The sequence below is a fragment of the Cutaneotrichosporon cavernicola genome (genome assembly GCF_030864355.1).
Source record: "Cutaneotrichosporon cavernicola HIS019 DNA, chromosome: 5".
Taxonomy (NCBI): Eukaryota; Fungi; Basidiomycota; class Tremellomycetes; order Trichosporonales; family Trichosporonaceae; genus Cutaneotrichosporon; species Cutaneotrichosporon cavernicola.
In genome coordinates, this window is record NC_083397.1 from 307,858 (window position 1) to 331,835 (window position 23,978).

At 55.7% G+C, this 23,978-nt stretch overlaps 6 protein-coding genes across 6 annotated transcripts; 4 read left to right on the forward strand and 2 right to left on the reverse strand.

Annotated features, from left to right (window-relative positions):
* Positions 1 to 89: 89 nt before the first annotated feature.
* On the forward strand, positions 90 to 1,665 carry FLX1 (uncharacterized protein; the record flags this gene model as incomplete). The annotated part of the gene is made up of 5 exons (XM_060601265.1): positions 90 to 209; positions 364 to 602; positions 818 to 1,005; positions 1,038 to 1,324; positions 1,450 to 1,665. 5 exons carry the CDS (start codon positions 90 to 92, stop codon positions 1,663 to 1,665), a joined length of 1,050 nt encoding a protein of 349 aa, XP_060457776.1.
* A 296-nt stretch (positions 1,666 to 1,961) lies between these two features.
* Positions 1,962 to 2,530, forward strand: dpm2 (uncharacterized protein; the record flags this gene model as incomplete). The annotated part of the gene is made up of 3 exons (XM_060601266.1): positions 1,962 to 1,964; positions 1,998 to 2,084; positions 2,357 to 2,530. The coding sequence occupies 3 exons, from the start codon at positions 1,962 to 1,964 to the stop codon at positions 2,528 to 2,530; spliced, it is 264 nt and encodes an 87-aa protein (XP_060457777.1).
* Positions 2,531 to 2,606: 76 nt separating this feature from the next.
* CcaverHIS019_0501410 (uncharacterized protein) lies at positions 2,607 to 4,486 on the reverse strand (the record flags this gene model as incomplete). The annotated part of the gene is made up of 3 exons (XM_060601268.1): positions 2,607 to 3,849; positions 3,904 to 4,117; positions 4,153 to 4,486. The coding sequence occupies 3 exons, from the start codon at positions 4,484 to 4,486 to the stop codon at positions 2,607 to 2,609; spliced, it is 1,791 nt and encodes a 596-aa protein (XP_060457778.1).
* Positions 4,487 to 5,369: 883 nt separating this feature from the next.
* On the reverse strand, positions 5,370 to 8,004 carry CcaverHIS019_0501420 (uncharacterized protein; the record flags this gene model as incomplete). Its single annotated transcript, XM_060601269.1, has 11 exons — positions 5,370 to 5,436; positions 5,478 to 5,632; positions 5,666 to 6,071; positions 6,108 to 6,276; positions 6,318 to 6,424; positions 6,461 to 6,628; positions 6,666 to 6,874; positions 6,910 to 7,196; positions 7,261 to 7,485; positions 7,517 to 7,593; positions 7,670 to 8,004. 11 exons carry the CDS (start codon positions 8,002 to 8,004, stop codon positions 5,370 to 5,372), a joined length of 2,205 nt encoding a protein of 734 aa, XP_060457779.1.
* Positions 8,005 to 9,285: 1,281 nt separating this feature from the next.
* Positions 9,286 to 9,546, forward strand: CcaverHIS019_0501430 (uncharacterized protein; the record flags this gene model as incomplete). The annotated part of the gene is made up of 1 exon (XM_060601270.1): positions 9,286 to 9,546. The coding sequence occupies one exon, from the start codon at positions 9,286 to 9,288 to the stop codon at positions 9,544 to 9,546; it is 261 nt and encodes an 86-aa protein (XP_060457780.1).
* A 2,730-nt stretch (positions 9,547 to 12,276) lies between these two features.
* CcaverHIS019_0501440 (uncharacterized protein) lies at positions 12,277 to 12,558 on the forward strand (the record flags this gene model as incomplete). Its single annotated transcript, XM_060601271.1, has 1 exon — positions 12,277 to 12,558. One exon carries the CDS (start codon positions 12,277 to 12,279, stop codon positions 12,556 to 12,558), a length of 282 nt encoding a protein of 93 aa, XP_060457781.1.
* Between the last annotated feature and the right edge of the window lie 11,420 nt (positions 12,559 to 23,978).

A 23,978-nucleotide genomic window follows, 5' to 3' on the forward strand; every position in this document is an offset into this window, starting at 1 on the left:
CCCTCCTCACACCTTTTAATCTTTCCCAACCTCCCACCCTTGATTCCACGGCCGGCGCACGACAGCGCCGAGCCTCCATTCTACACGCTATGTCCACCCCAAATTCCTCAACGCCCCAGACGACGAGCGAGACCGTCCCCGAGACTGTTCCAGAACGACCACACCTCCAACCCTCGGCCCAGCCATCGTTATTTGGCGATGCGTCTGTTGTAAGTCAAGTTACCGTTAGGCAACGCAGGCCGAGCTTGCCACGCAGCCCGGCCTCTGCGATTGTGGACGGCTAGCTTGCTGGCTAGTTTGCCAGCTCCGGCCCTCGCTCGCTCCGGCCTTCGCTCCGCTCGTGCGCTCACTCACTCACCCCAGGACCATGCTGTCGCAGGCTTCGGCGCGGGCACAGTCGCGACCCTCGTAATGCACCCACTCGACCTCGTCAAAGTCCGTTTCCAACTGGCTGATGCCAACGCGCCAAAACACCGTCTCGGGAGAGGCGTGTATGATGCCCTCGCGGATGCGGTGCGCGCAGACGGGTGGAGAGGGCTGTATCGCGGCCTCATACCGAATCTCGTGGGCGGAGCGAGTTCGTGGGGGTTGTACTTTCTGTTGTGAGTCTGAGCACGAGCACACCGAGTGCGAGTGGGAAGCAGCAGCTGCTTTCAGTCGCGTGAATCGCAGAGTAGCGAGCGTCGCCGGAAACGCAGCGCGGACAACAACGGGGGACTGAGTGGGGCGGGAAGATAGCCCCGCCTTGGTCGAGCGGAGAAGATAGCCCCAAGCCGCAGAAGCCTCCCCGAAGCGAAACCGCGAACGCTGACCCCAGCTACAACATGATCAAGCAGCAGATGCAGGGCGGTGACCCGACATATCGCACTACTGGAGGCCAGCACCTCCTGGCAGCAGCCGAGGCCAGCGCCATCACAGCAATGCTCACCAACCCGATCTGGGTAGCCAAGACGCGTATCTTTGCAACCCCATCGCACGACCCGCACGCATACTCGGGATTACTTAGTGAGTCCCCCTCCCTCCCTAACTGATCCCAGACACGCTCGGCAGAATCTACAAGACAGAAGGCTGGCGGGGGCTGTATCGCGGCTCGCTCCTCGCTCTCGTCGGTGTATCAAACGGTTCCATCCAGTTTGCAACGTACGAGGACCTGAAGCGGCGACGGATTGACGCTAAACATCGTCGATTCGTCAAGGCCGGCCGGAAATGGTCCATCGAGGACGAGAAACTCTCGAATACGGAATACATCCTTGCATCGGGAGCGTCCAAGTTTGTCGCTATTGCATTGACGTATCCGTACCAGGTGGTACGGGCGCGGATCCAGGTGAGTCACGAGCGAGCCAATGCGGAGTGTGGATAGCGGACGGTTGGGCCGTGAGGAAACGAAGGGGTTCCAGCATCGGAGCAGGGTGCGGATCGTTGAGGCACACATGACAGAGCTGACGGCAGAACGGGCCCCCGGGTCTCACGATCCCCGACGTTGTTAAGCAGACATGGCGGGGCGAGCGCTTGCCTGGTTTCTACAAGGGATTGGCGACCAACGCACTCCGCATCCTGCCCGGCACGTGCACGACATTCGTGGTGTACGAGAACCTGGTGTGGTTGTTCCGCAAGGTCGCGGCTAGGAGGGACCGGAGGGAGGCATCTCGCGAGGTGCTGGCGTAGGGGGGCTGGGCGGAGTGTGGCGACCGATACGGCGATGCGGGAGTCCGTTGGTCCGTACACTAGTGCGTCATCTAGCTCCCCATCGAGTCTGACCGCCAAATACCACTCATAGCATTAATAGACTTCATAGCATGCACATCTTATTCAGGCGGGGGGAAGATGGGTGCATGTCGCGCAACGCTCTTGAGGGAGTGTTAGCAGAGGTTAGCAGGGGGGACGGAATAACATCCCGTCCTCCACCGTTACCCTCCACATCAACTGAGCCATCTCGTCAACCACCACACTCTTTATCAAGAATGGTGTGTCTCATGTTCCTTGTGAGCTGACCCCAGGCAACATCAGACAAGGCGCTCGGCGCGGCGATGCTGCTCGTTGCCGCTATCGTGTTCGTATACTACTCAACCTGGGCACTGTTACTTGTGAGTGCCGGCTCACTTGGGAGGGGGTCAAGTTGCGGCTGCTCATCATGGGCCGGCTGTCGGCTGCCAGTCCAAGCTAGCATCGTAACACGCTCTGCAACAGCGTTATACTCGAAGATCCAGCTGTTCCTTCCCCCCACCTCTCCTTCCCCACCATCCCTCCCCCCCCCTCCCCCCCCTCCCCCCCCTCCATTCCCTCCCAAACCACCCAACCCCAACCCCAACCCACCTGGCCAGTATCAGCTACCATCTCGGCTTTTAGCTGACACCAGCCGTTCGTCGCCCCCGATTCGACGCTTCACGACCTCTTCCCGCCCCGCGAGTGGGCCGTGCGCGGTCCAGCCCTCCTCCTCCTCGTAGGCGTCGCCGGTATCGGCGCCTTCTTCGCAAAGGTCTCGGCAGCCGAGGCAGCCAAGCGGCGCGCACGCGAGGGCAAGGCAGCATAACTCCATTAGAACACTTATTACCCATGCATGTGATACCACCTACCACCTTCTAGTACAGTCTAACTTGCAATCTACACTACACCTTGTCATCTATCTGGGCCATGGCCATGGAGCGACGTGACGAGTTGCGGCTCAAGACCCGCTCAATCGCCTCTTCGTTAATATCGCCTTCGGGGTCCTCGACGCCAGCCGTGTCCATGCCCCTCGCCTCTCGTTCGGCCTTTTCGGTAGCCTGGCGGTCGCGCTCCATGGCCATCAATTGACGCGAATAGGGCGAGCGGGCACGAATTGCAGGGCCCCAAACGAACGCAATGAAGGGTACCAGCGCCAACAGACTTGCGAGACCACCACAGAGGACGAGTGACCATCGGACGGTGAGGCGCGCAAACATCGGTTTGGTGATGAATGAGAATGCGCCGCCCGCCATATTCCTAGCGAAAGACTGGGCCGCAATAGCAGAACTTGCGTAGATGCCATAACATTCGGCGAGGTAGGTGAATGCCGTGATGTAGATTCCCATAACGGCTGTGAGGATGAGCACAACCCCGATACAGGGCGCGATCCAATGTACGCTTGGGAGGCAGGTGAAGCCGCAGATGAAGCATCCGATGGCGAAGAGGACGCCGCCGACCATTGCGCCATACATGCGCGCCTCGACGCCTCGGGTTGGCGAGTGGAGGCGATACATTTTTTCCGTCCACATGTTCATGACCATGCCGAGCATTGCACCGAGACAGATTGCCCAGTATACCATTCCCACGCCGACTGGTCCGAAATTGTAGACGTTCTTGTAAATGTAAGGAATACCGGCAATTTGGGTGTAGAATACACCCCAGCCGAGAGCGATCCACGCGGAGAAGAACATGACGGTCGGTTCGCGGGCTAGGAAGACGATTGGGCGGGAACACGAGTGCAGCATCGCGATGAAGAAGGTTTCTTTCTCGGTTTCGGCGCGGGACATGTATGGCGCGCCGTCGGATAGGCCGCGTTCTTTGCGGAGTGCACGAGCGCGGCGGGTTAGGAGGACTGAAGAGCGCGTCTCTTTCATAAACAAGAACATGAGGGGGAAGATGGACCCGATGACGATCATTTGGATCCACCACACCCAACGCCAACCCAGGTGAATCTCAGCAAACACCATTGTGTTTGCCCCGAGCCCAGTGCCGAAGACTGCGCAGAAGGAGAACATAGCCATCGGGACGCCACGCTCGCTCGGGATGAAGATGTCGCTAATGGTTCCGCCGACCAGCGTAGCTCCCATACTCCCCGCGCCGCCGAGGAGGAAGCGGCCGACGAGGACCGTGGCCGTGTTCTTGGCCCTGGCGTCAGAGAATCTCACGACAGGTAGGCCGCACGCTGTTGCGGACACTCACAATCCTCCCATCAGGTGGAAGAGACAGAAGCAGAAGACGCTGAAGATGTACGTCCACTTGCGCCCGAATTCCTCGGATATTGGTGCCAGGAGGAGAGGAAACACCCCAAACCCGAACGCGTAGAGCGCGACGCCGGCAGACACGTTCTGCTCACTGGTCCCAAGCTCGACCATCATACTGGGAGCCGAGATGGGGAACGCTGAGGACGAGTAGGCTGCGGTCAGCAGAAGCCGTGACGCTCGCACTCACCGGCCATGAGCGTGAAGAAGATCGCCACAAAGGTGATACCGGCCTTGCGCCCACGGTGAAAGTAGAACGGGTTGTCGGGGCTGTTTGGCGGGAACTCGACCCAGATCACACGCTCAGGCGGCGCGTCCTCGTCATCCTGCGGGAGCTGCCCAAAGTGACATCCGTCAGGGAGGTTGGACACGAGCGTGCTGAGCGACGTGTGCGGGCTCGGCTTCTCCTTATCTACTGGCATGGCGTATGGCGTCGCCAAGTCGAAGGTCAGCGTCGTTGGTGTCTCCTCGTCGAGCGTGACTTGGGACGGGCTGCGGGCCTGTAATGGGTGTCGGTCGCTCATGGTATACGTTTGGGAAAGAAGCGACGCTAGAGGCGCGGCGTTTAACAAGATGGCGTTCTTACAAAGCAGATTCTACTGACCACATGATTGCCTACTTAGCGGGCAACCGCCGCCACGGGTGAGTTGTGCGGGAAAACCTCACCCCGGATGTAGGATTCAATGAGGTGGGTGGCGACATCTGGTTAGTTGGTTAGTCTCAGGGGGGCCCACGGCATCTCGGCATGACAAACTCGGCCGGGTTTCGCTGCCAACCATATCTCTCGGTAGTTCGTGGCCCCGCAAGGATATTGAGCCTGTGTGGGGTTGTCGAGGGATGACGAGAAAGATGCCTGCTCAGCCGCGGGGTTGGACGATCCTGGCAAGCTGCCCATTGCGAGTCGCAAGCTGTGAGTCGCACGGTCAGCCCAGGTCCACGAGGGGTGGTTGACGTTCTGAGACATGGACATGGGCATGAATTTGCCGACCCTGGACCCGAGATTTGTTTCCTTGACGCCCACATCTTCGCTGATATGGTTCACCAGAGTCCGTCGCGATAGCGCACCGGTGCGCTTTCGCTGGAGCGTACGGCAGGGCATTGGCCTTGAAGTGCCAGCATGTTGCTAGGCTGGAGCTGGAAACAGGTGAGTCAATGGGGGTTGTCCAGGACATCGGCCGGGCCTACCGGGACGACGCTTGGGCTTTGGATCATCAATCCAGACACCGACCGAAACGTTGCACCTGCCCTGCTTCCCTGCCAAGAACTCCTGCACGGATCACCTTGACTCTTGACATCTCCACTCGATGAGATAAACAACCATGCGACTCGTGATCACAGCCGGTCATTCTACACCAGGGTTCTTCTGGTGGCCTTTTCGTCGTCTACCCACCCCTGCTCCCCCACCCGTCATGCGAGCATGGGGGAACCCGAACTCATGGGCGAAGCTGAGCTACGCCGGCGGGGTGAACGGCCCCTGTCATCAGCAGTGTCCAGGAGACTACATTGCAGACGCACTCAGGTATTGCCGTGAACTCGAGGCCACCCTCCCGGGCATACCCCTGGCAGACGTAGAAGCCCTTTCGCTCGAACTGGAGAATGTCACCCCTCTTCATCTCGCTGACTTGGGGCGAGGCGAGGGCGGGCGTGCGGACCTCTGAACTCTCGATTTTCTAAACGTCAGTGCTGCTAGCCACGATACTGACACTCGGGCGCGGGTACTTGACTAACACCACAGGCGTAAGTGATCCTCCCAGGGCCGCCGTGGGTGTGGCCGCGGGCAGCCAGTGGAACCTCTTGGAGGTGAGCTTGGGGTTGCCCTGGGGGTTGATCGTGAGCGTGAGGCCCTTCACTGTCGCTCCCTGAGACGATTCTGACTTGACGACCGAAGTGACCACTGCCGTCGCAAAGTCCATTAAAGTGATCTGTGTGAGGAGAAGACCTGCAACAGAGCTCACCTCCTCTCCTTCCACGAGCGAAGCCACATCAACATGTTCGAGGTGGATGTGGGTTGTGTACACCATCAGCTTGGTGCCCACTCCCGCGTTCAGCTTGTTGAGGGGCTTGGAGCCGGTCGAAACACGGTTGATCCCCTCCACCTTGGCCACCACGCTGATGTGAGCTGTCACTCGCCAGTAGCTAGCTCACCTTGTTCCGGGATCCGAGATCGCCCAGTACCGCGGAACGACATGGTCAATTGCGCGCCGGTTAGCGTACCAGAGCTCGTCCCATGACAAGTGAGCGTCCATGATGAGGTCGCTCATGGCCAGGATGTGATTCTTGAGTGCCACCGGAGTCATTCCACGAGCCAAAAGGCCTGATATCAGCATCCAGTTGGACACCTAGCCGAATGCTCACCCCGTACGCTCGCGACGCGGGGGTCATCCCAACCGCGCACCAGTCCCTCGTGAGTGAGATGCTGGACCTCGGCCGGTGAGCTTGGGCCGCACTCGATGTCAAGGCGCCTTTAACGTTAGACTGGGTCCTGGGCACTGGCTCACGGCAAATGGCAGATGACAAGTTGGGGAAGTCCCAAACGCTCGGCAAACCACCTGTACTGCTCTCGCTGGTCGAGATGCTCCGCCGAGCGGAGAACATGGGTCACGCCGTCAAGATGATCGACGATGGGGCTTGCAAAGCCGTGAGTGGGGTAAGCCTCCGCTACCGAACTGGCGTTAGCAAAGATATCGGTCATGAGGGACTGACCTATTGTCACCGACGTATGACTTGAGGCACTGGAAGATGATGGGATCCCGCAACGCGTTGGACTCAGCGACAGGATCAATGCGGGCACGGGCAACCCAGCGCCGCCCCTCCTCCGAGCCAGTGAGCATCATGTGGAAGCGTTCCAGGTTGACGTCGACACCAGTGTTGCGGTGGGGATTGGGCGTCAGGGGGAGCTTCACATAACCCGCCTGGAATGAGCCTTCCCTCCGCACACAAACCTCACCTGGCCCCACGTCGTATCGCACATGTACGCGTAGCCCATTCGGATGAGCTGGCGCGCATAGTTGATAATGGCGTCCAGGTGCTCAGTTGAGCGTACAGCCCTGTAGAAGCTGACGCCGATGGCACCTAGGTCGGCAATGATGTCGTCAACAAACTCGCCTCCTTCGGGGAGAGGGCGCAGGTCGTCGAAGCGAAGGATCAGGCGCCCGTGGTACTTGTCGGCAAAGTGTCGGTTGACCAGGAGCTCCTTGAGCTGTCCAACGTGGAGGAAGGTAGTGCTTGAGCACTCTGCGGTGAGTGTCAGTTGCCTGCCTGTGAGGGAAGGTGACATGCTGGAGGAAGGTAGACGCACCAAAACGCACGACCAACTTGCCCTCGTCCGGGACTGGGAGGATGGCGTCCAGGCTGCCACCGCTTGAGCGCCGGCGTCTCCGTTCATTCTCGACCTTGTTCTTTGCTAATCTGTACGCTCTCCGCGTGGCTTCCAGGGCGGGATGCGCGTCAACATACTTGAACCAACGGAGAAGGTGAGTGCGTCTAGGATCATTGAAGATCATGCCGCTCGAAATGTGGTTGGCTTGGTGAGCTGTGACGGTGCGGAAACTCACCCCGAATGACTCCCCATAGGAGGACGTCGGCAAGGCCAACCTTGCCCTCGCCTTCGTCTGCCCCGAGTAGCACAGTACTGACCGTCAGTTCCTGCGTCGCGTGAAGAGCTCGCGGCAGCCCATGCGAACTTCACTCAGGTGCGCCCCACTCACCGGTATGACAAGCGGTGGTCAAGCCGTTCGACTTTGGCCATGATCTCGGGGTAGAGGGCGTCGATGCCCCAGAAGTCGGCTCTGTAGAGGTGCTCTAGCTCGGGATGCTCGCCGAATAGCTCGTCCCAAGGCGCCGAGCTCTCCATGTATTTGAGAAGATCGGCGTCGTCGGGCAGCCACGTCACCGAGACGGGTGAGCGACCGTTGTCGCTCTCACGGTGCCAGGCCTTCCAGGCGATCGGGCCAGCCACGTCGAAGCGTGGCGCCCTCGAGAGAGCAAACACCAGCTTGACGGTTGAAGGTGGTTCTGGTGAGTCTGTGGAGATGACTGTCATTATGATTGGGGACCAGAAGTGGGTTGAGAAGGATGAGGAGAGAAGATAGATTACGGAAGGAAGGTTGGTGAGTCGAGTGACGAGAGAAGAAGAGTGAGTGAATGAAGGAAAGATGAAGGAAGGAAAGAAGCAAGATGACAAGTTGTATGGCAATCATGGTCAACCCACCCCACCCCACCCCACCCCACATCGCTTGAGAAGGAGGGGGAAGGGGATCATCTTGTCAAGTTGGAGGGAGCTAATCTCTTTTCGGGGCACATTCACACGCTCATTCCTAACAGGATCCGCTCCGCGATGTGTGAATGCAAGCGGACAGCGGACAACGGACAGTAACCCCGACGTGGGGCGTCGGCGTCTGTGAGAGTGGAGGGATTAGTGGGATGGGATGGGATGGGATAGGATGGGATGGATGGCTCAGAGGGGGGCAAAGTGGAACAGGCATATCGGATACCGCATGCATGTGGTACATGCCAGGTGCAAAGTCCCCGAGGCAACCGAGTAGACCGAGTAGATCATGTCGCCACCCCTTGGCCCTATCAGTCCATTTGTCACCACCGCCGCCTCTGTCACTCACAGCCACGGCACGTCTGTACGTGCACTCTTCACCACCCCTCACTCACGGACTCACAAGCGGCTTGAAACACGGGTCGGATCCATCCTTTGGAATCGTCGTGGCCTCGAGTCGTCACTAGATCCGTGCCATGTTTGGCTTCTCATCACGACAAAATGTGCTACGGCGCACACACCTTGAGGTCCATGCTCACACTGGTACTGGGGTTCGCCACAATAGCCTCAACCTCTTTGCCACCCTCGCACGAGCCTCCTCGGGGAGCTAGAATAAGTGGTGACTGCACAGCATCCGGTATACACGAGTATTCCCCAACTCACCTTCCCCTTCTCATCTCACTCATCCCACCCTACCCATGCAGGCAATATGCCGTCTGTGAAAGTCAAGTGTTGTGTCGTGTTCTTGTTAATGTCCAAACAAAGGGGGGAAAAGGGCAGTTGGGGAGTAGCCACCTCTCAAGTCTCACTGTTCAACGTTGGCTTAGCCGCCCATCTGAATGGTATATCTACCCTGGCCATGGCTTTCATCCAGTTTCATTCCCCCTCAACTACAAACACTCTCACAACTTGACAACTTAACCACTCTACTTCACCCCACTCAATCACTACTCTCTATTGCCATTCCCTTGGCCCTATCGAGAAAGAGCACAGGTCCTTGCCTCTCATCGCCTCGCAACATCTCGCACCCTTACCTGACCGATCTACCTCGCAACCATGCCTAGCGCCACTCTCTCCACGGTCCCCGAGTTCGGATGGGCTCACACGTCCATGTTCACCAATGCAATCCGCGGCGGTCTCCACATGCCGTCGCCCATCTCCCTCCCTCAGCGCCGCCGCCACTTCCAGGCCCACCTATCGGATTGGCCCGAGCTTGTGCCGGCCCCTGGCGTCCAGATTCCCGGCTACCCTCCGCACCCTTCGGGTTGCAAGTGCTGCTACATCTGCGCCAACTGCGTCGTAACTTGTGGCCATTAGTCGATCTTGAGGTCGACCGCCCGATGGGAGAGCTCTCTTCGCCACTGATGTCCCGTGTACAATAGCCAATGTTTGAGTTGTACCATATCAATCTCTGTCTATCCTAAGCAAATGCTATTCGTTCGTCCGTCTTTCCCGGCCCGATGCAAAGCACCTTTACACTGATTCTCTGGCAGTTTGCATTCCTTTGTGTATCGGTTCAGTGGAGAGATGTAGGAATGTGGATCGGATTGGTGGGATATCGGTGGCAGAGGATGCAAGGAACGTCAACGAGTGTGGGCTAAACCACTCGGCCGCCGGTGTTAACCAAAGACCTCACATGCTAACAATCGCTGCCCCCTTTGCCATAGCCTCTCTCTTTGCATTCATGGTTTCACCATTCTTCCATCTACTCCTTCATTCCCTCTATTAGCCTTGACATATCTCGGGAATAACATAGTTGATCACGACGACAAACGCTGTTCGCGTTGGGAGGAGTGCTTCCGTTGCTTCGAGCTGCGGTAATTTAATTAGCTGAATGCAGCTAGATACGACTCGGGCGACTGAAACCATCCAGAAATAACCGACAAAGCCGAATCTGAGAGAGACGGTGATAACGAGGGTAACGACGACGAGGACAAAGGGTAAGGTCAAGGCAATCAAGGTGAAGGGGAGTTGGACAAGTGACCGGTTTGGGTGCGCAAGGCCCAAGCCACGGTGCCTAGTTTCAAACCCAAACCACGGTGTACCGCCACCAAACCATGCAACCATCAACGCACATTCGGACTTGACACTTCTGCATAAGGGGGGCCCACAGAAGCACGAAGCGGTTGTTCGTCGTGCGCTACACAATCGTCCACCCCTCGCTCACTTGCTTGCTGCACGGACGGTGATGCAAAGAGGGACGTGAAGGGGTCTGGAGCGTTCAGCGTCCGTGCGTGTGCCAAGATTAAGTCAGTGGCGAGTCCCGCAGTTTTCTTCTGACTACCCTGCAGCGAACCAAGTGGATAGGCATAACACAACCTATCAACTATTGTCACTTTTGAAAATCCAGCTTTTTCGGCGCCTGTGCGTTCCTTGGCGTCTCCCTGTGGCGGAACCTAGATATCGGTGACAATACCAATACCGGAACCCATGATACGTCCATTACACTTCTACGAGCTCGTACGAGTACCTGACAGGCGCAACTTTGGGAGCACACCTGACCTATCGACCAACTGGTCACGACATGACATAACCAAAAAGATCCATGCACGCCATCGTCCCTCAGGAGCGGAACGCGTGGAATGAGCCGAATGGGCCGTGAGCGGAAACTCTGCGGGCCCGAGCGAGGGTGTGAGCGGGGTAGCGAAACGGCCAGCCTGTTTTCCTGTTCCATTCAAACCCCGGTTATTTACCTTGCCAATGCGACCCGGCCAACAGAGTCCACGTCAGTGAGAATCCGTGCTACGGAAGTGTTACGAAGCAGGAGGGTAACGTAAGCGTGATTAGAGAATGCTACATGATCGCCCGCCTTCGCTCTCAGCCACTTTCCTTGTGATGACCAACGCTTGGCAGTTAAGCCCGCCCACTCGTAGCTGGGCTTGGCAAGTATCCCTTCTGATCATCGATTGGAACGGAATGTACAGTACATGGCGCCACTGACGCATCATTCCCCGCCATTTCGCCGCCAACATGCCTTGACGCGCCTCTGGGATTCGGCATATAAACCCCGACGCTGCCCTCGAAACCACATCTACTCTCCGCTCTCAATAATCGTCACCACCACACCTCCCGCTACTACCCAACAGCAACACACCAACAACGCCGACATGGATAACTGCGAGTCGTGCTATACCTGCGGCGGGTGCGCGAACCACAGTAACAAGTGCGGCTGGCCGACTTGCGTGTGCGTCAAAAACTAGAGATAGAAGTGACGAAGTAGTCTGATCAGAAGTGAAGATGTACGGTAGCAAGGTAGTGACAGTGAGTGGTGGCACTCGCGGTGGTGGATATCGGAGCAGTCTAGTCTAGTTTCGTGGTGGCGAGGTGGCAGTCAGGTGCAAGTGTGGGACGGCGCGCTTGTGGAACCTAATGCCACCTCTGCTTCCCACCGAGCGGTTGTGAATGACATCTGACTAGGACTTCAAACTCGTGCATATTCTATGAACCATCCTGCTGTTAACCACCTAACCTGGCGACTGGGGTATTGCCACTGCCAGAGTGATGACGCATGTTTAGGATACAGCCAGGCTTCTGTGGAAGCTCCTGCACTTGTGGGAGGGGATGTGAATCACTGCTCCACTTCACAGACCCAGAGAGGAAACTAGCCACCCCATCCAGAAATTCACGATATCGGAATCTACTCCCCGCAGCATTCCCCCCTTCACGCAGCTCACATTGTCCTGGAGCACTACTAGAGGTACACGTTATGAGAAACGCGTTGGAGTTGATACTGTAGCCCGTGTGCCAATATCTGCTGGTTCCATTGTCTGTAGGGTGGCTTCGACGACGGGAGGCCGACGGAGAACGAGAAGCCGAACGAAGGTGACGTCCCGAGGCTTCTTGCGGATGCAGTGGAGCGCCTTCGATGGGACGTAGCGTCATGAGAAGGGAGCGCGGACGATTCGGAAGTGCATTGTGACGGCGATGGTACCGTTGATGACGAGAGCGTATCCGGTGGCGGCGGGTATAAGTTTCAAGCAACTCACGCTCTACCATCCCGCCACACCCCAGCCCAACCACAACCACACCAAATCTGTGACCCAAACCATGCCGTGCTGTGACGAATGCTGCGACGGAACGGGCCGCTGCCCCTGTCTCTGCCTGTGCTACGAGAGTGACGGGCGAACGGAGGAGGACCACCAGCGCTTCTCGGAGGAGCAGCAGCGCATGGACCGGTACGTCGACAGCGACGACGAGGGTAGCGAGGATGGCGAGGATGAAGCTGTTTCGGGCGATGAAAAGGGTGGCGGGGAAAGTGAGGCTGAGAACAAGGACAAGGACATGAGCGGCGAGGAAGGGAAGGAAGATGAGAAGGAGGAGGAGACGTAGTGTCATAAGGATGCAACCATGAGTCAAGTGCCATGCATTGTCAGATACAGTTTCGGTTGCTTCTCGAATCTCGAGCTTATATTCACTCTTCCTGTTTCGCTCCGCTAAAAACACGCCCTAATATTGCTTCTTCTTATTAGGACGAATTCCACTGTGTGTCCAATGTTCCAACTGTACGTTGAGTGGTGAATGCGGCAAGGCTCACCTCCATCTGTTCGGCCAGCTGGTAGCGACAGCGAGGGCGACGCCATCGGGTGCGATTGCTAGGGTGGCCACGATAGCGACAGGGACAACGAGGCCGCGTAGCGAACAGCAGGGTAGCCCAAGGGTACAATAGAGAAAGGAATGCTTCTGCGCAGACGCTCTGAACGTGTTTCGGCTTCGTACTGGGGGGTCTGGGGGTCTGGGCGCTGAGGAATGAGGAACAGGTGGTGGGTTAGAGTCGGGAACGCACGATTATCTTTGCTTGCCAGGGACATCCTGTTCCAAAGTCGTTGGGAATATGTGGGTCTACTAGAGAACAAAAGTAGGCGCCCGTGAGTACTGCGACACCGAGTGACTTGACAAAGACTGCAACGCCATCTGGACCCACCATGTCTCCTCTTAAGGGCATGGCCGAACCTGTTCGCCACAACCAAGATAATGTCCTTTGACCCCTTCACCCTGGCTACCGGCTACAGCACTCCACCCCCCACACCGCCGCACGGGCATTCTTGCACGTGTTGCACCACTGAAGGCTGTGTTTCACCACTGAGGGCCGTGCTGGCGGTTGCCGCCTGTGCTACTGCAACAACGGTGATATGCACTGCTCTGACTGGGACAGCGAGGACGATAACCAATCTGAAGGCGAGGAGGGCAAGGAGGGAGAGAAGGAGGAAGAGGGTGACGATGAGGAGTCAGAGTTCCAGAGCCACGATGAGGAGGGGAAGCTACACAACCAGTAGTATGCAGGTATGCTAGCCAAAGTCACCAGACGAGTGGTAGAGATTTGCTAACGTCACAATGTCCTGCCACTAGGTATTACGAAACGGCATGGCAAGATGTCCAACACTCTTCCAACCCTTCACCGCCTCACTGTGAAGATTGTGCCGGCCACTGAGAACAGTGACCCCTTTCCCGAGCCGCAATCACTGTTTTGAATCCCCCCCCCTCCTCCTCGTGTCCACAATCCACAGCTTTGTTTGGTGCAATTACGAGTGCGACCGTCCGATCTTGATGGCTTCGCTTAAAGGTAGTGTTACCTTGATCCTAGCAAAATGGCGTCCCGGACCAGGAGTTCCGTCTTTACCCCATGCGGAAGCGGGCTCCATACTGTATTTGCATGTGATAGATGGAGGCAATGGGAACGAGCGCGCGAGGCACGCTGCAGGCTGAATGCAGACTGGAAGTATGAGGCCAAAGCAGATTGGGAACAGGGACAGAGCTCGAGCCTGCTTTCTCCTTCCTGTCATTCGTTTGCCATCCACCATATAATATCATCCATCCATTCCCTCTCCTCTCCTGTTGCATTCTCTGACAACTACAGTAACATATCAAACCGCCTCGTAGAGCCAGTGGAGCCTTATCGCCCTTTCCCACATTCCTTCCTTCCTCAGGCACCTCGGCTTTCCATCGGCAACTGACAATGCCTTGTCCGTCCTGGAGAAAACACGAGGAAGTGTGCAATCCCAAGTGCGTTTTCTGTGAGAACTGCGTCCAAAGTTGCCTCTGCTCGCACTGTGGCCGCTGCTCGCGGCGCTGTACGTGCCACGACGACCCTCAGAACACAGGGGAGCAGTGCTTCCAACAGGAGTGCGCCATCGGGCGCGAGAGCCTCAACTTGCAGCGCTGCAGAGCCTGCGACACCTTCGAGTGCACCCCTTGCGGGTGCGGAGCCAGCTGTAGCCACACCTGCCTTTGCGTGCACTGCACCACGTGCATCCACTCTTGTGCTTGTCACCTTGAGTCGCTGGACAGCAAGTTATGCAGCTCGCCCATGTGCGTGGCTGGTCGCGCGAATATCGCTTCATGCGGCCCGTGAAGCCAGCACCGCGGCGCGTGTCGCAAGCGCCGCTGCCAACAGTGCAGTTTCAAGTGCACCTGCCTCAAGTGCAATCGGTGCTCGTATTCGGCCTGTAACTGTTTCCGCACCAAGGGTGGCTCACCAGGTTCATCCGAGGATGTCTAGGCAGTCCCGTTCAAGGATGTCTGGCGGTAGAACCCTCCTCGTCGGCCATAACCAGGGCGCAAACCCTCCGACATTGCTATGCATCGAGTAAAAGCGCGAGCGATGGTGGCAGAGTAGATAACGCAGCCCACACAAGGGAGCTGGAACTGGCTGCGACATTCGAGAGCCTCCTGCACATCCTCCCCCTTCCTTTCACTTCTGCTCGCACTGGGTCATATTGTTACCCGCGACGAGCAGCACTACTCAAGACGATTGATGGCGCACTACTCGCATCCTCCTCATCCTCACCTCTCACGTTCATAGCCATCCATCGTGGTCTCCCACTTATCACTGCACGCCTCTGTCACCTCATCTCCAACCTCCAACAGGAGCGTCGTTACGCGGGCCCAGGCACTGCCACGAGCCCAAGTAATTTAACCACAAGGACGACACGGGCACGAACAGTGACACCGACAGCGACACCGAATCGAACAGCGAGGAGAGGCGCGCGTCTGTCTAGACATAGGCCGGACATAGGCTGTAGGGGTACTCTCTCGCGCGAACGCAGGAGTGAAGCACTTTTCCTTCAAGAGGAAGAGAGTGCTCCCCCCTCCCGGCCCAGTCCTCATTGTCCTCAAGATTTCACTTCAAGATTATCTGGCCTCTTCAGCCTCCAGCCTTTCAGCCATCCCAACTTGTTCCCCCAGGGTAATCTGTCATTCCCACACTATAGGCTTGGAGGAGTTCTACGGTGCGGGTGACGACTGAATGCCTGGTACCCTACCGATGCACCCAGTGAGACATCTCCTCCTAGCGGTATGATGGAGGAATGCGACTCCGCTTACGCGAGTGTTAACTAGGTAAAATCGCAGACTCAGTGGGAGGGAACATAGAGTCCGGCGTGGTCGCCGGGGTATGCGAGGCTGTGACGCTGCACGCAGGAAATCTGGTGGGAAATGGGGACAGGAAAAGGTTCGAAAACTGGATCTGTGTATCGCGCGTGAAGTGGTGGGGACCGAAGGATGACATTCGCCTCTACAGTATCCCGTTCTGGATCACTGAACCGGGATATCGGGCTCCAAATAACCAGTAAGAAATAGGCTTTTTTTTACCCCAGTTCAGCGTGGTGTATTGCCGTTCGAAGATAGAATGAAGCCCCACTGCGGCCACCAGACTGTCGCCACGATTTCGCATACATTCTGTCGCCACGTCTCTGTTTCCCCCACTCACACTCCGTCTTCATCTGGCCACATCTCACGCCCCAACCGATAATGTACTGTGAACGGTGCGATGACGACGGCAGCGTCTGTGAGACCTGCGACTGTGGGAGTGTGATTGGAAGGGTTTCTGTCCCCACTGTGAAGGGTGAATGAACGAGTGTGACTGCGCGACCACTTTGTCGACTGTGAGTAGTGTGGCGTGCGACCATCTAATCCCACGCACTCAGTAGGACATGCATTTTACTCGGTCTTCCCAGCTTCGGAGCGCCGCATGCCGGGCGACACGTCAACCACGGCCGTCGTGGCTTACCTCTGCCGGACTTGTCCAGGATATTTAAACTACGGTTTCATCTCTTCCTCGCCCATCACAACAACTACTTCGCAACCAGCTCCACCGCATCACCTCAAACATGGGCTGCTACTGGTGCAACAGCGACCTCAAGAAGGACAAACCTTGCGTTCATTGCAAGTGCGGCCGGTGCGAATACCGCTGCTTCTGCCCGCACTGCAACGGGTGCTTCTACAAGTGCAAGTGCCACGAGCACGAGGTCGGAAGCAAGAAGGTGCGCCGTAAGCGCAGAAACTCGATCTAGAATGAGAAGGGATCGTAGTAGCCGTAGCGATGCATGAACGGCCCTGGGCAATGTTGTCCCCCACCTATCGCAGCTCTGGTCACCTTGATGTGCGAGTCAGATTACCGCCTGTGACTGTTGAAGAAGCAGACGTTGCCCGAGAAAAAGCTTACCTAGGACAATATTTGTGGAAGGCACGGGCGATAAAGTCCACTGAGAGTCTGCCACACACTCCCTTCCCTCCCATTCTCACCTCCCGTTCCCTCACAACGACCATGCCCTTCGGCTGTAAAGCATGCTATCGCGACCGCAGCTGGTGTGAATAGTATATTCTCTGCGATGACAGTGACTACCGCTGCTTCTGTGAGGCGTGCTGAGTCTATAGTTCATTTCCGCTTGAATCACGGCTAACGCGTAGGATACAGTCGCATCGCTCCATGGAACAGCTGTATCCCACGTAGGACAATCGGAGCCGAGCCGGAAGGATCAAGCTGATCTCCGCGATTGTGGAAAGCAACGTTGTGTGTCAATCTCCACGCGTCACCTAGCAAACCCGGCTCATCCATGTCCCCGCGGTCCATCCCACCCTCAAACTCCCACGACCACTGTTCATCTCCTTGAATATTTTAGACAGTCACTGGGTAGAAGAGCTTGGACTACGCATGATTTTCCTATCTCAGTGAGTAGGTGCAGTTCTCGGCCCCTGCGATGGGTTTTTGTTACCGAGCACGGGGCCGGAGACTCGTGAGAGCCAGTTGAGATCGGTCGTCTATTCCGATAGCAGACTGGGGAGCACAGCAATGTGCTGAGAAAACACGCACATTTCCCCCTCGACAGTGGTGTGATGTGTGACGCGACATGTCAACAGGTCGCTTAAGATGCCGTGGCCTCGTGCAACGAGCGCTCGCCCAAACTCAATAATACCGATCCCACCCCTTCCCCCTTCCTGATCTGCCAAGACCTCGCATTTTCCGCCCCATGCTCCCCGCCATGACCTGCGAATGGTGCAACCACCCGTGGTACGCATGCAAGATGTGTGAGAAATGCCGCCGTTGCGACCATCTCTGTATCTGCCCGATCTGCCGGGGTTGCCTTACCATCTGCCTTTGCACTTAGTAAGGGAACTGACTGTGAGTGGTACGTCATGTAAGCTAACCTTATGGATCGGTCGAATTCCCCCACGTGCTGGAAGTGGAATTGAAGAGGTAGATTATGCATGTGTTGCTGTCCGAGACCGTGCACCCCAGGCTGAGGCTCTGGTCGAAAATATTGATATCAGCACTTGGAACCCGATTCTTGCCCACATCCAAACCTCTCTCAGTCTTTTGAATATTCACGTGGCGTATCTTGATTCCTTGCCCACTCATCCCCCGCCAACATACGCGTAAACATAGGGCATATCTCCTTGATCCATCGCGATCAGAGATTTATCGAGCGAGTTTCCATCTCGTCTCTAATCTCTACATCTCTACAAATAATCTCAGCCCAGCTCGTCCGGCATCCGTTCCCACCTTACTCAAAGAATGGCCCACGCCTATCCATGGCATGTGGTACACTTCTCCTATAGTCCTCGTCCCCTCCTCCTTGCCTATATACAGTACACTCCTACAACTAACTACTGCTGGGTGTCCGAAATTTCAATGTGGCACCTCAGTCTTGACCACAATGTGATCTTGATTCTTCAATAACTCAGTCAATATAATGGCTATGCATCCCATCTTTTAACAAGCTACTTGTGTGCATGTTGGCTATGTGTATGGAAAGGAATGGGGGGATGGGGCTATTTGGAAGACGACTTGCCTTTGGCCTTGATCACCTCCTTCATTCTGAGACTCATGTGGCAGATGTCACTGTCTATACTCTCTTGAGGATATTCAGCAAACAACTTAATAGCAGCCTCCAAGAATGCTTCATTGGTGCTTGGACGTGGCTCTAGCATGCTCAGCTTGTGCTTCATCCACCCCCAAATATGCTCAATGGGGTTAAGGTCTGGTGAAGAGGGGGGGTGGTCCATGAACTTCATCCCCTTCTTCACAGCCTCAGAGCGGTGTTTCCTATGCACTGGAGCGCCATCTTCAACAATGTAGACGTCACCATAGCCCCTCCATCGACTCTGGAAGCGCTTGAACAGTGGTAGGAGGTGTGGGAGGGTGATCTGATGGTAGTAAATGTCACCAGTAACACCCCCCCTCTTTCCATCACTTTTACTGGTGTCAAAGGCAACCAGAAGCGACCTCCCTCCATGCCAGACAGCCCCCCAGACCATGATAGATGGAAGCCCTGATCGAAAGGCAGGCTTGCAGTACTTGAGGTTGTGCTCTTGGCCCTTGGGTCTGGTGACATTGATGTGTCCTTGGTGGTCTATGTTGATTGAGGCCTCATCACAGAAGATGACCCTTGTCCAGTCAAAGTCCTCATGAACAGTGCAGTAATTGAGGCATTCGGCGATGGCAGAGGGTGATAGGAAAGGCTTGCGATGTGCCCTGTAGCGCTTGAGACTGAACTTGAGGCGCAGAGAGCGAAAGAGGTTGATGCCCATCTTGTATCCTTGAGTTGAAAGAAGAGAGAGCATCTCCCTCTCTTTTGGCCAAGGGTGGGCACTCATGAAGTCCTTGATATGCTGTAGATCATGCTTGTTGAACTTCGGAAAACGTCCTGGTGACCTGGGTGGGCTGGCAGACAGATGGGATGCTTCCCTCCTGAGATGTTGGCAGATGTTGGAGATGGTGCAGTTGAACTCAGCAGCTACCACAGAGGGTGGTGCTACACGACAGGCGGCAATGATATCGGCATGCTTCTTGCGGGGGGTTCGAATGGGCGACATCTTGAGGTCGTGTGCAAGATTTGAAGCAGATCCATGCAGTACTTATGGAGAAAACATAAAAAAGGGAGTCAGGACCAGCCCAAGGTACCACTTGAGATTATGGCCCCTACAACTGACACTACAGCGCGTCCCATGCATCAATTTTCATTGTTCTTTCTGCACAGACCTCTCGTCCGATGTCTTGCAGTCTTATATACCAAATCTCAGAGCTATTGCATATTTTTAGAGTGCAGAAAGGCCGTCTCAAGAGTGGCAGGTTCAATCCTCACTTGGAGGAGGACAGCCACAAATGCCCCAGAAATGCACAGTAATGGAATCATGATGCATGCAATCTAGGCATGGAATACGAAGCACTGTATGGGTAAGAACTTCTGTGCAAGATTATGAAGCTCTAGATAAAGAATTGCATGCATGAGAGAGATATCTCTACTGAAGATGGGTCACTTGTCAGAGGCAAAACTGACGGAAAGTGGAGGTTTGTGGCGGCAGTATTCTTTTGAAGGACCTTACTGTAAGTAGAATACTCGTATATAGATTTGTCCCCATCGACACACTATCATATGTTAGTCACCACAGTCGTTCACTCCAGATCACACCTCAACGCTTCATTTCTTAGTCACTGCCTTCGTCGTCACTTTGTCCAACTCTAACAGAATCACAGTGCAACGACTTGGAGTGAGACTGTGAGATGAGCTGGTAGGAGATGGCGGAGGCTGTGTCCGAGATCCGCCCCGACGACAGTGCTGGCAACGCCTAGTAAGGTAGCCGGTGCACTCACCCCGATATGCCCACATGTCAGGCACTGCGTGCGCAAGGTAATAGCTGGGATACCTTCTGCTCACGCCGCCCGACGGAAGGAAGTAGACGTCAGTTCGGTTCGGCTGCCGGGTATCGATGTGTGATTCTGCCGCTCGTGCCAGATTTGGTCTGGAGCTGAATCGGCCATAGCTACCTCCGTAATAGCTGATCACCTTCCGGGGAAAAGGGTTTTGGTGGCGTCGTGAGAGCATGTAACAATAGTGATCGCAGGACTTATGAGGGATCTGGGATCCGGCGTGAACTTGTGGGCCACGCTGACGACTATTCTTTAGGTTATGGGACTATTGCCTCGCAGAGTGAAGCCGCTGCATTGCCATGTGGGCGCTGTTGGAGTTCCGAGCACTGTACTCAGAGCCGTTCGGAAATCTCGGTTGATGAATGTTATCAGAAGCATACAACAGCAGATCTCGATGCTCGATGCATTACGCTTCCTGTTCCTGTTTGTTCGTACTTAACGGCACGTCTCGCACTGTGGCGCGCTTCTTCTGTAAGAGGCTGCATTGTTCAAGTAGGGTCGGCTCCGGGATTGTGCCAACCACAGCGGGAACGACGGAGTGTGACAGGGCGTAATTCCCTTTGCGTGGAGCAGTGCCATGTGACATTGTAAGTTCGGTTCGGATGTCATCCCCGTCGCAGCCACTCCGTGCGTGCTTCTCTTCTCGGAAGATGGAAGGAAAAATGTGCGCCTGTCGCCGAGCCATTTCTGGGTGAACGGGCAAACCAAGAGGGCCTGCCTCCCACCAACGTCGGGCAACCTCGCATGCCCACCCCACGGACCCTCGGAGCTACCAATCGGCCGCCGACCTGACGACCCGTGCGTCGGTGGAACTCTGTGGTTCGATCCTGGACCACTGCCGACTGTCGATATTTAAACCCGCACCGGAAAACACTGATCCCTCACTCCACCAAGATAACATAACATGATCGCCACCGTGCGCCATGGTTTTGTTTTCACTGACCACAGACCACCATCGTCAACTACCAGGACTGCGGCTCGTGCTCGTGCGGCTCGGGATGCGGCTGCAAGTGAGTCTATGGCAAGTCGATAAGTTGACACCAGGCCTGGAGAGTGCAAGTGCTAGGCGTCTTCGGGAAGAGAGAAGGAAGAAGGAGGAGAAGGATAAACAAGATGAAGAGATGAATGAATGAGCTGCTTCTTAATCCGACCTCTCACGATCTCACTTTGTTAGCACCTAATAATGCCTTGGAGCGTTCTACTGCATCCTCCACTTCCCAACGTCATCAACTGACACCAACACTTTATCTACCAACTGCCAGACATACGCAATGACCTCCAACGTAAGTGAAATTTGATTGTTGAGGGACTAACGCCTGGCCACCCTATTCAACAGCAACTGCGGCCACGCAAGCTGTAATTGCGGCTAGAACTGCAACTGGGAGTGAGTGAACTACGATTCATCCTGACACTAGGCCCCCTGCAACTTGCAAGTCCTACTCGGACGATTGGCACTGTACCCACGATGTCCAGCCCGTGAGACAGGTGGATGAGAATGGGGATGCAGGATTACTGTGGAGACTGATATGGGTACCGCAAGCTGCTTCGACCGTCCATGTCACTCTGGGTCAAGGAATCCTCTCCGCCCGAACGCCGAGTCCGAGTCCAGTATTCCAAGACTCAACATTTCCGAGGCGGACGTATGCTGAGGGACGCTGATCAGAATTGAACCAGCGACGTCCACATCAGCCGAACAGGAGACGGACACCACGTCATCGAAGAAGAGGTGATATATTGAGTCAAGAGGGATCGACGTCCCGCTCCACAGCAGGGAGTGGCGATTTTTCACCCCGCAGCCGATTTAAACGACGCAATTCTGTCGAGGCAAAGTATGCCACGCAGAACTAGAATGGATGAGGTAAGTTCACGCCGTAACGCAGCTTACAACAGAATACGCCCTCCCAACCTCTTTCCGACCTAAAGCCCAATTCCGTGAGCGTGGGTGACCCCGGCCGATCGCAGTGCCAGTGCACCGGCTGCACATGCGAGTGAGTCCGATAGTAAGCTGTCACTCAACGTAGCCCTTGCCGTTGTGGTTCGCGTACAATCGGGCCATCCATGACCTGAACCAGTCCCCTCTTGTTGTACAGTACCAGAAGGATGGATCCGAAGCGCTGTTTTGGAAATTGCGACACTGTGGAGCCTGAGATCTCTGTAAGCCCTCAAGATACGCTATCTGTTTCGACCGGGACAGAATGATGACTCGAGATTCTCTACCATAGCCCCAAGCTGGACACGACAGCACAAGGGTGGCGAGGATTCAACTCACTGAAACTCAACCGCGTCCCGAAACTACTTCTTCCAACTACGACGCTCACAGATTACACGGTGTATGCAGCCAACACCTGGTCCATCTGAGTACCATCTGCCGACCGTGTTGATCTTAGTTCCTACTTTCGTGGGTGACAGTGTCGCCGGATACGTTGGGCTTTGTTCTTCTAACACAGGCGTTTTGGGAGTAATCCTAGAGAAGCAGCTGAGATACACCACATGAAGTTGGAGTAACGTCGTATGCCACTATCTGGATGCCAGATATCAGCTCCACCGGAGATGTCTCTACGAAGAGCTCCCGGCAATCCTAATTAGCGAGCTAGTACTCAACGAGCCTCAACGTCATATTCCCTACTCCTCTTGATTTCCAACCATCGTAACCTCAACGTCATGGCATGAGATGCTGAACGGCCAGCTAGGCCGTGACTTTCCCACTCACTTACCACATGGACGAGACTGCGAGACCGCCCACGCCCACTCCAGTGCCCCGCTCTGTCACAAATCTCCGCATACCGGGTAAACCTCATTCCTAAGCCCCTAAGCCGCCACTTGTCCGCCACGCATGTGCTTCGGATGCCTGAGAACGACAACACAACACACGCGCCACCATCCCCACTCCCCAGGACCGCTGACTAAACTCATGGTATCGTGGTTCTTTAGTCTTTTAGCTAATCGTCTGTGAGATGAAACCATACACCAGCGGTCGCTCTACCCCGGTTCTTGTGGTTTCTCACAAAGTCTGACTCGAGTGGCAGTGCTGTGCTTGTGAAGTCGGTTGTCATCATACAGAATACAGATCTCTCCTGTTCTTTCGCACGTCGGACTGTCAGTGGCGGCACTCAATCTCTCACCATAAAAGAGCCTCTACTGCCCACTCTTCCCGCCAACCACTCTTAACATCCCCTTCCATAATGATCTACCAGACTACCACGGACATGCCGATCGAGGTAAAGTCACTTGTTTGCGGTGCTGATATCAGGAGCCGCCCGCTGGCTGTGACTGCGAGGACTGCGACTGCAAGTGAGTTCCTCCCTGGTGTCGCTAATGCAGGCCGTGCGGCTGCTAGATGCTCCTCTTTCGTGTGCAGCAAGACCCACGATCGTGCCTGTGTCGAATCTGAGGGTCTGTAGTGTCTCGACATGGCTTACAGGCCAGCTATGCAGTGTCAAGTTGAGGTGCCAAAGTGTGCTTTCATTTCCCTCACTGACGGTCTGGCAATGCCTCCTCCCCAACCCTTCGCGACGTTAAACGGATGACTTCCTTGCTGCATCAGAGCAGCATAGTGGCGGAACTCGGCCCCGTGGATATGTAGGAGCACCGGAATTGAGATACCATCGCATTCACATCGCTATAGCTTAGTGGAAGAGCGCGAGGCTCATACTGGTATGATCACCTCGAGGTCCCAAGATCGAGACTTGGTGGCGATAACTGGCCCATGGCCTTTGCTTTTGTCGGCTCTTTTTCTAGACTCCATTTCTCCACTTCCCACTGATACCGTACATTACATTACTGTACATTGTACATAACTGTCTTACACTCTCTATGTACACCC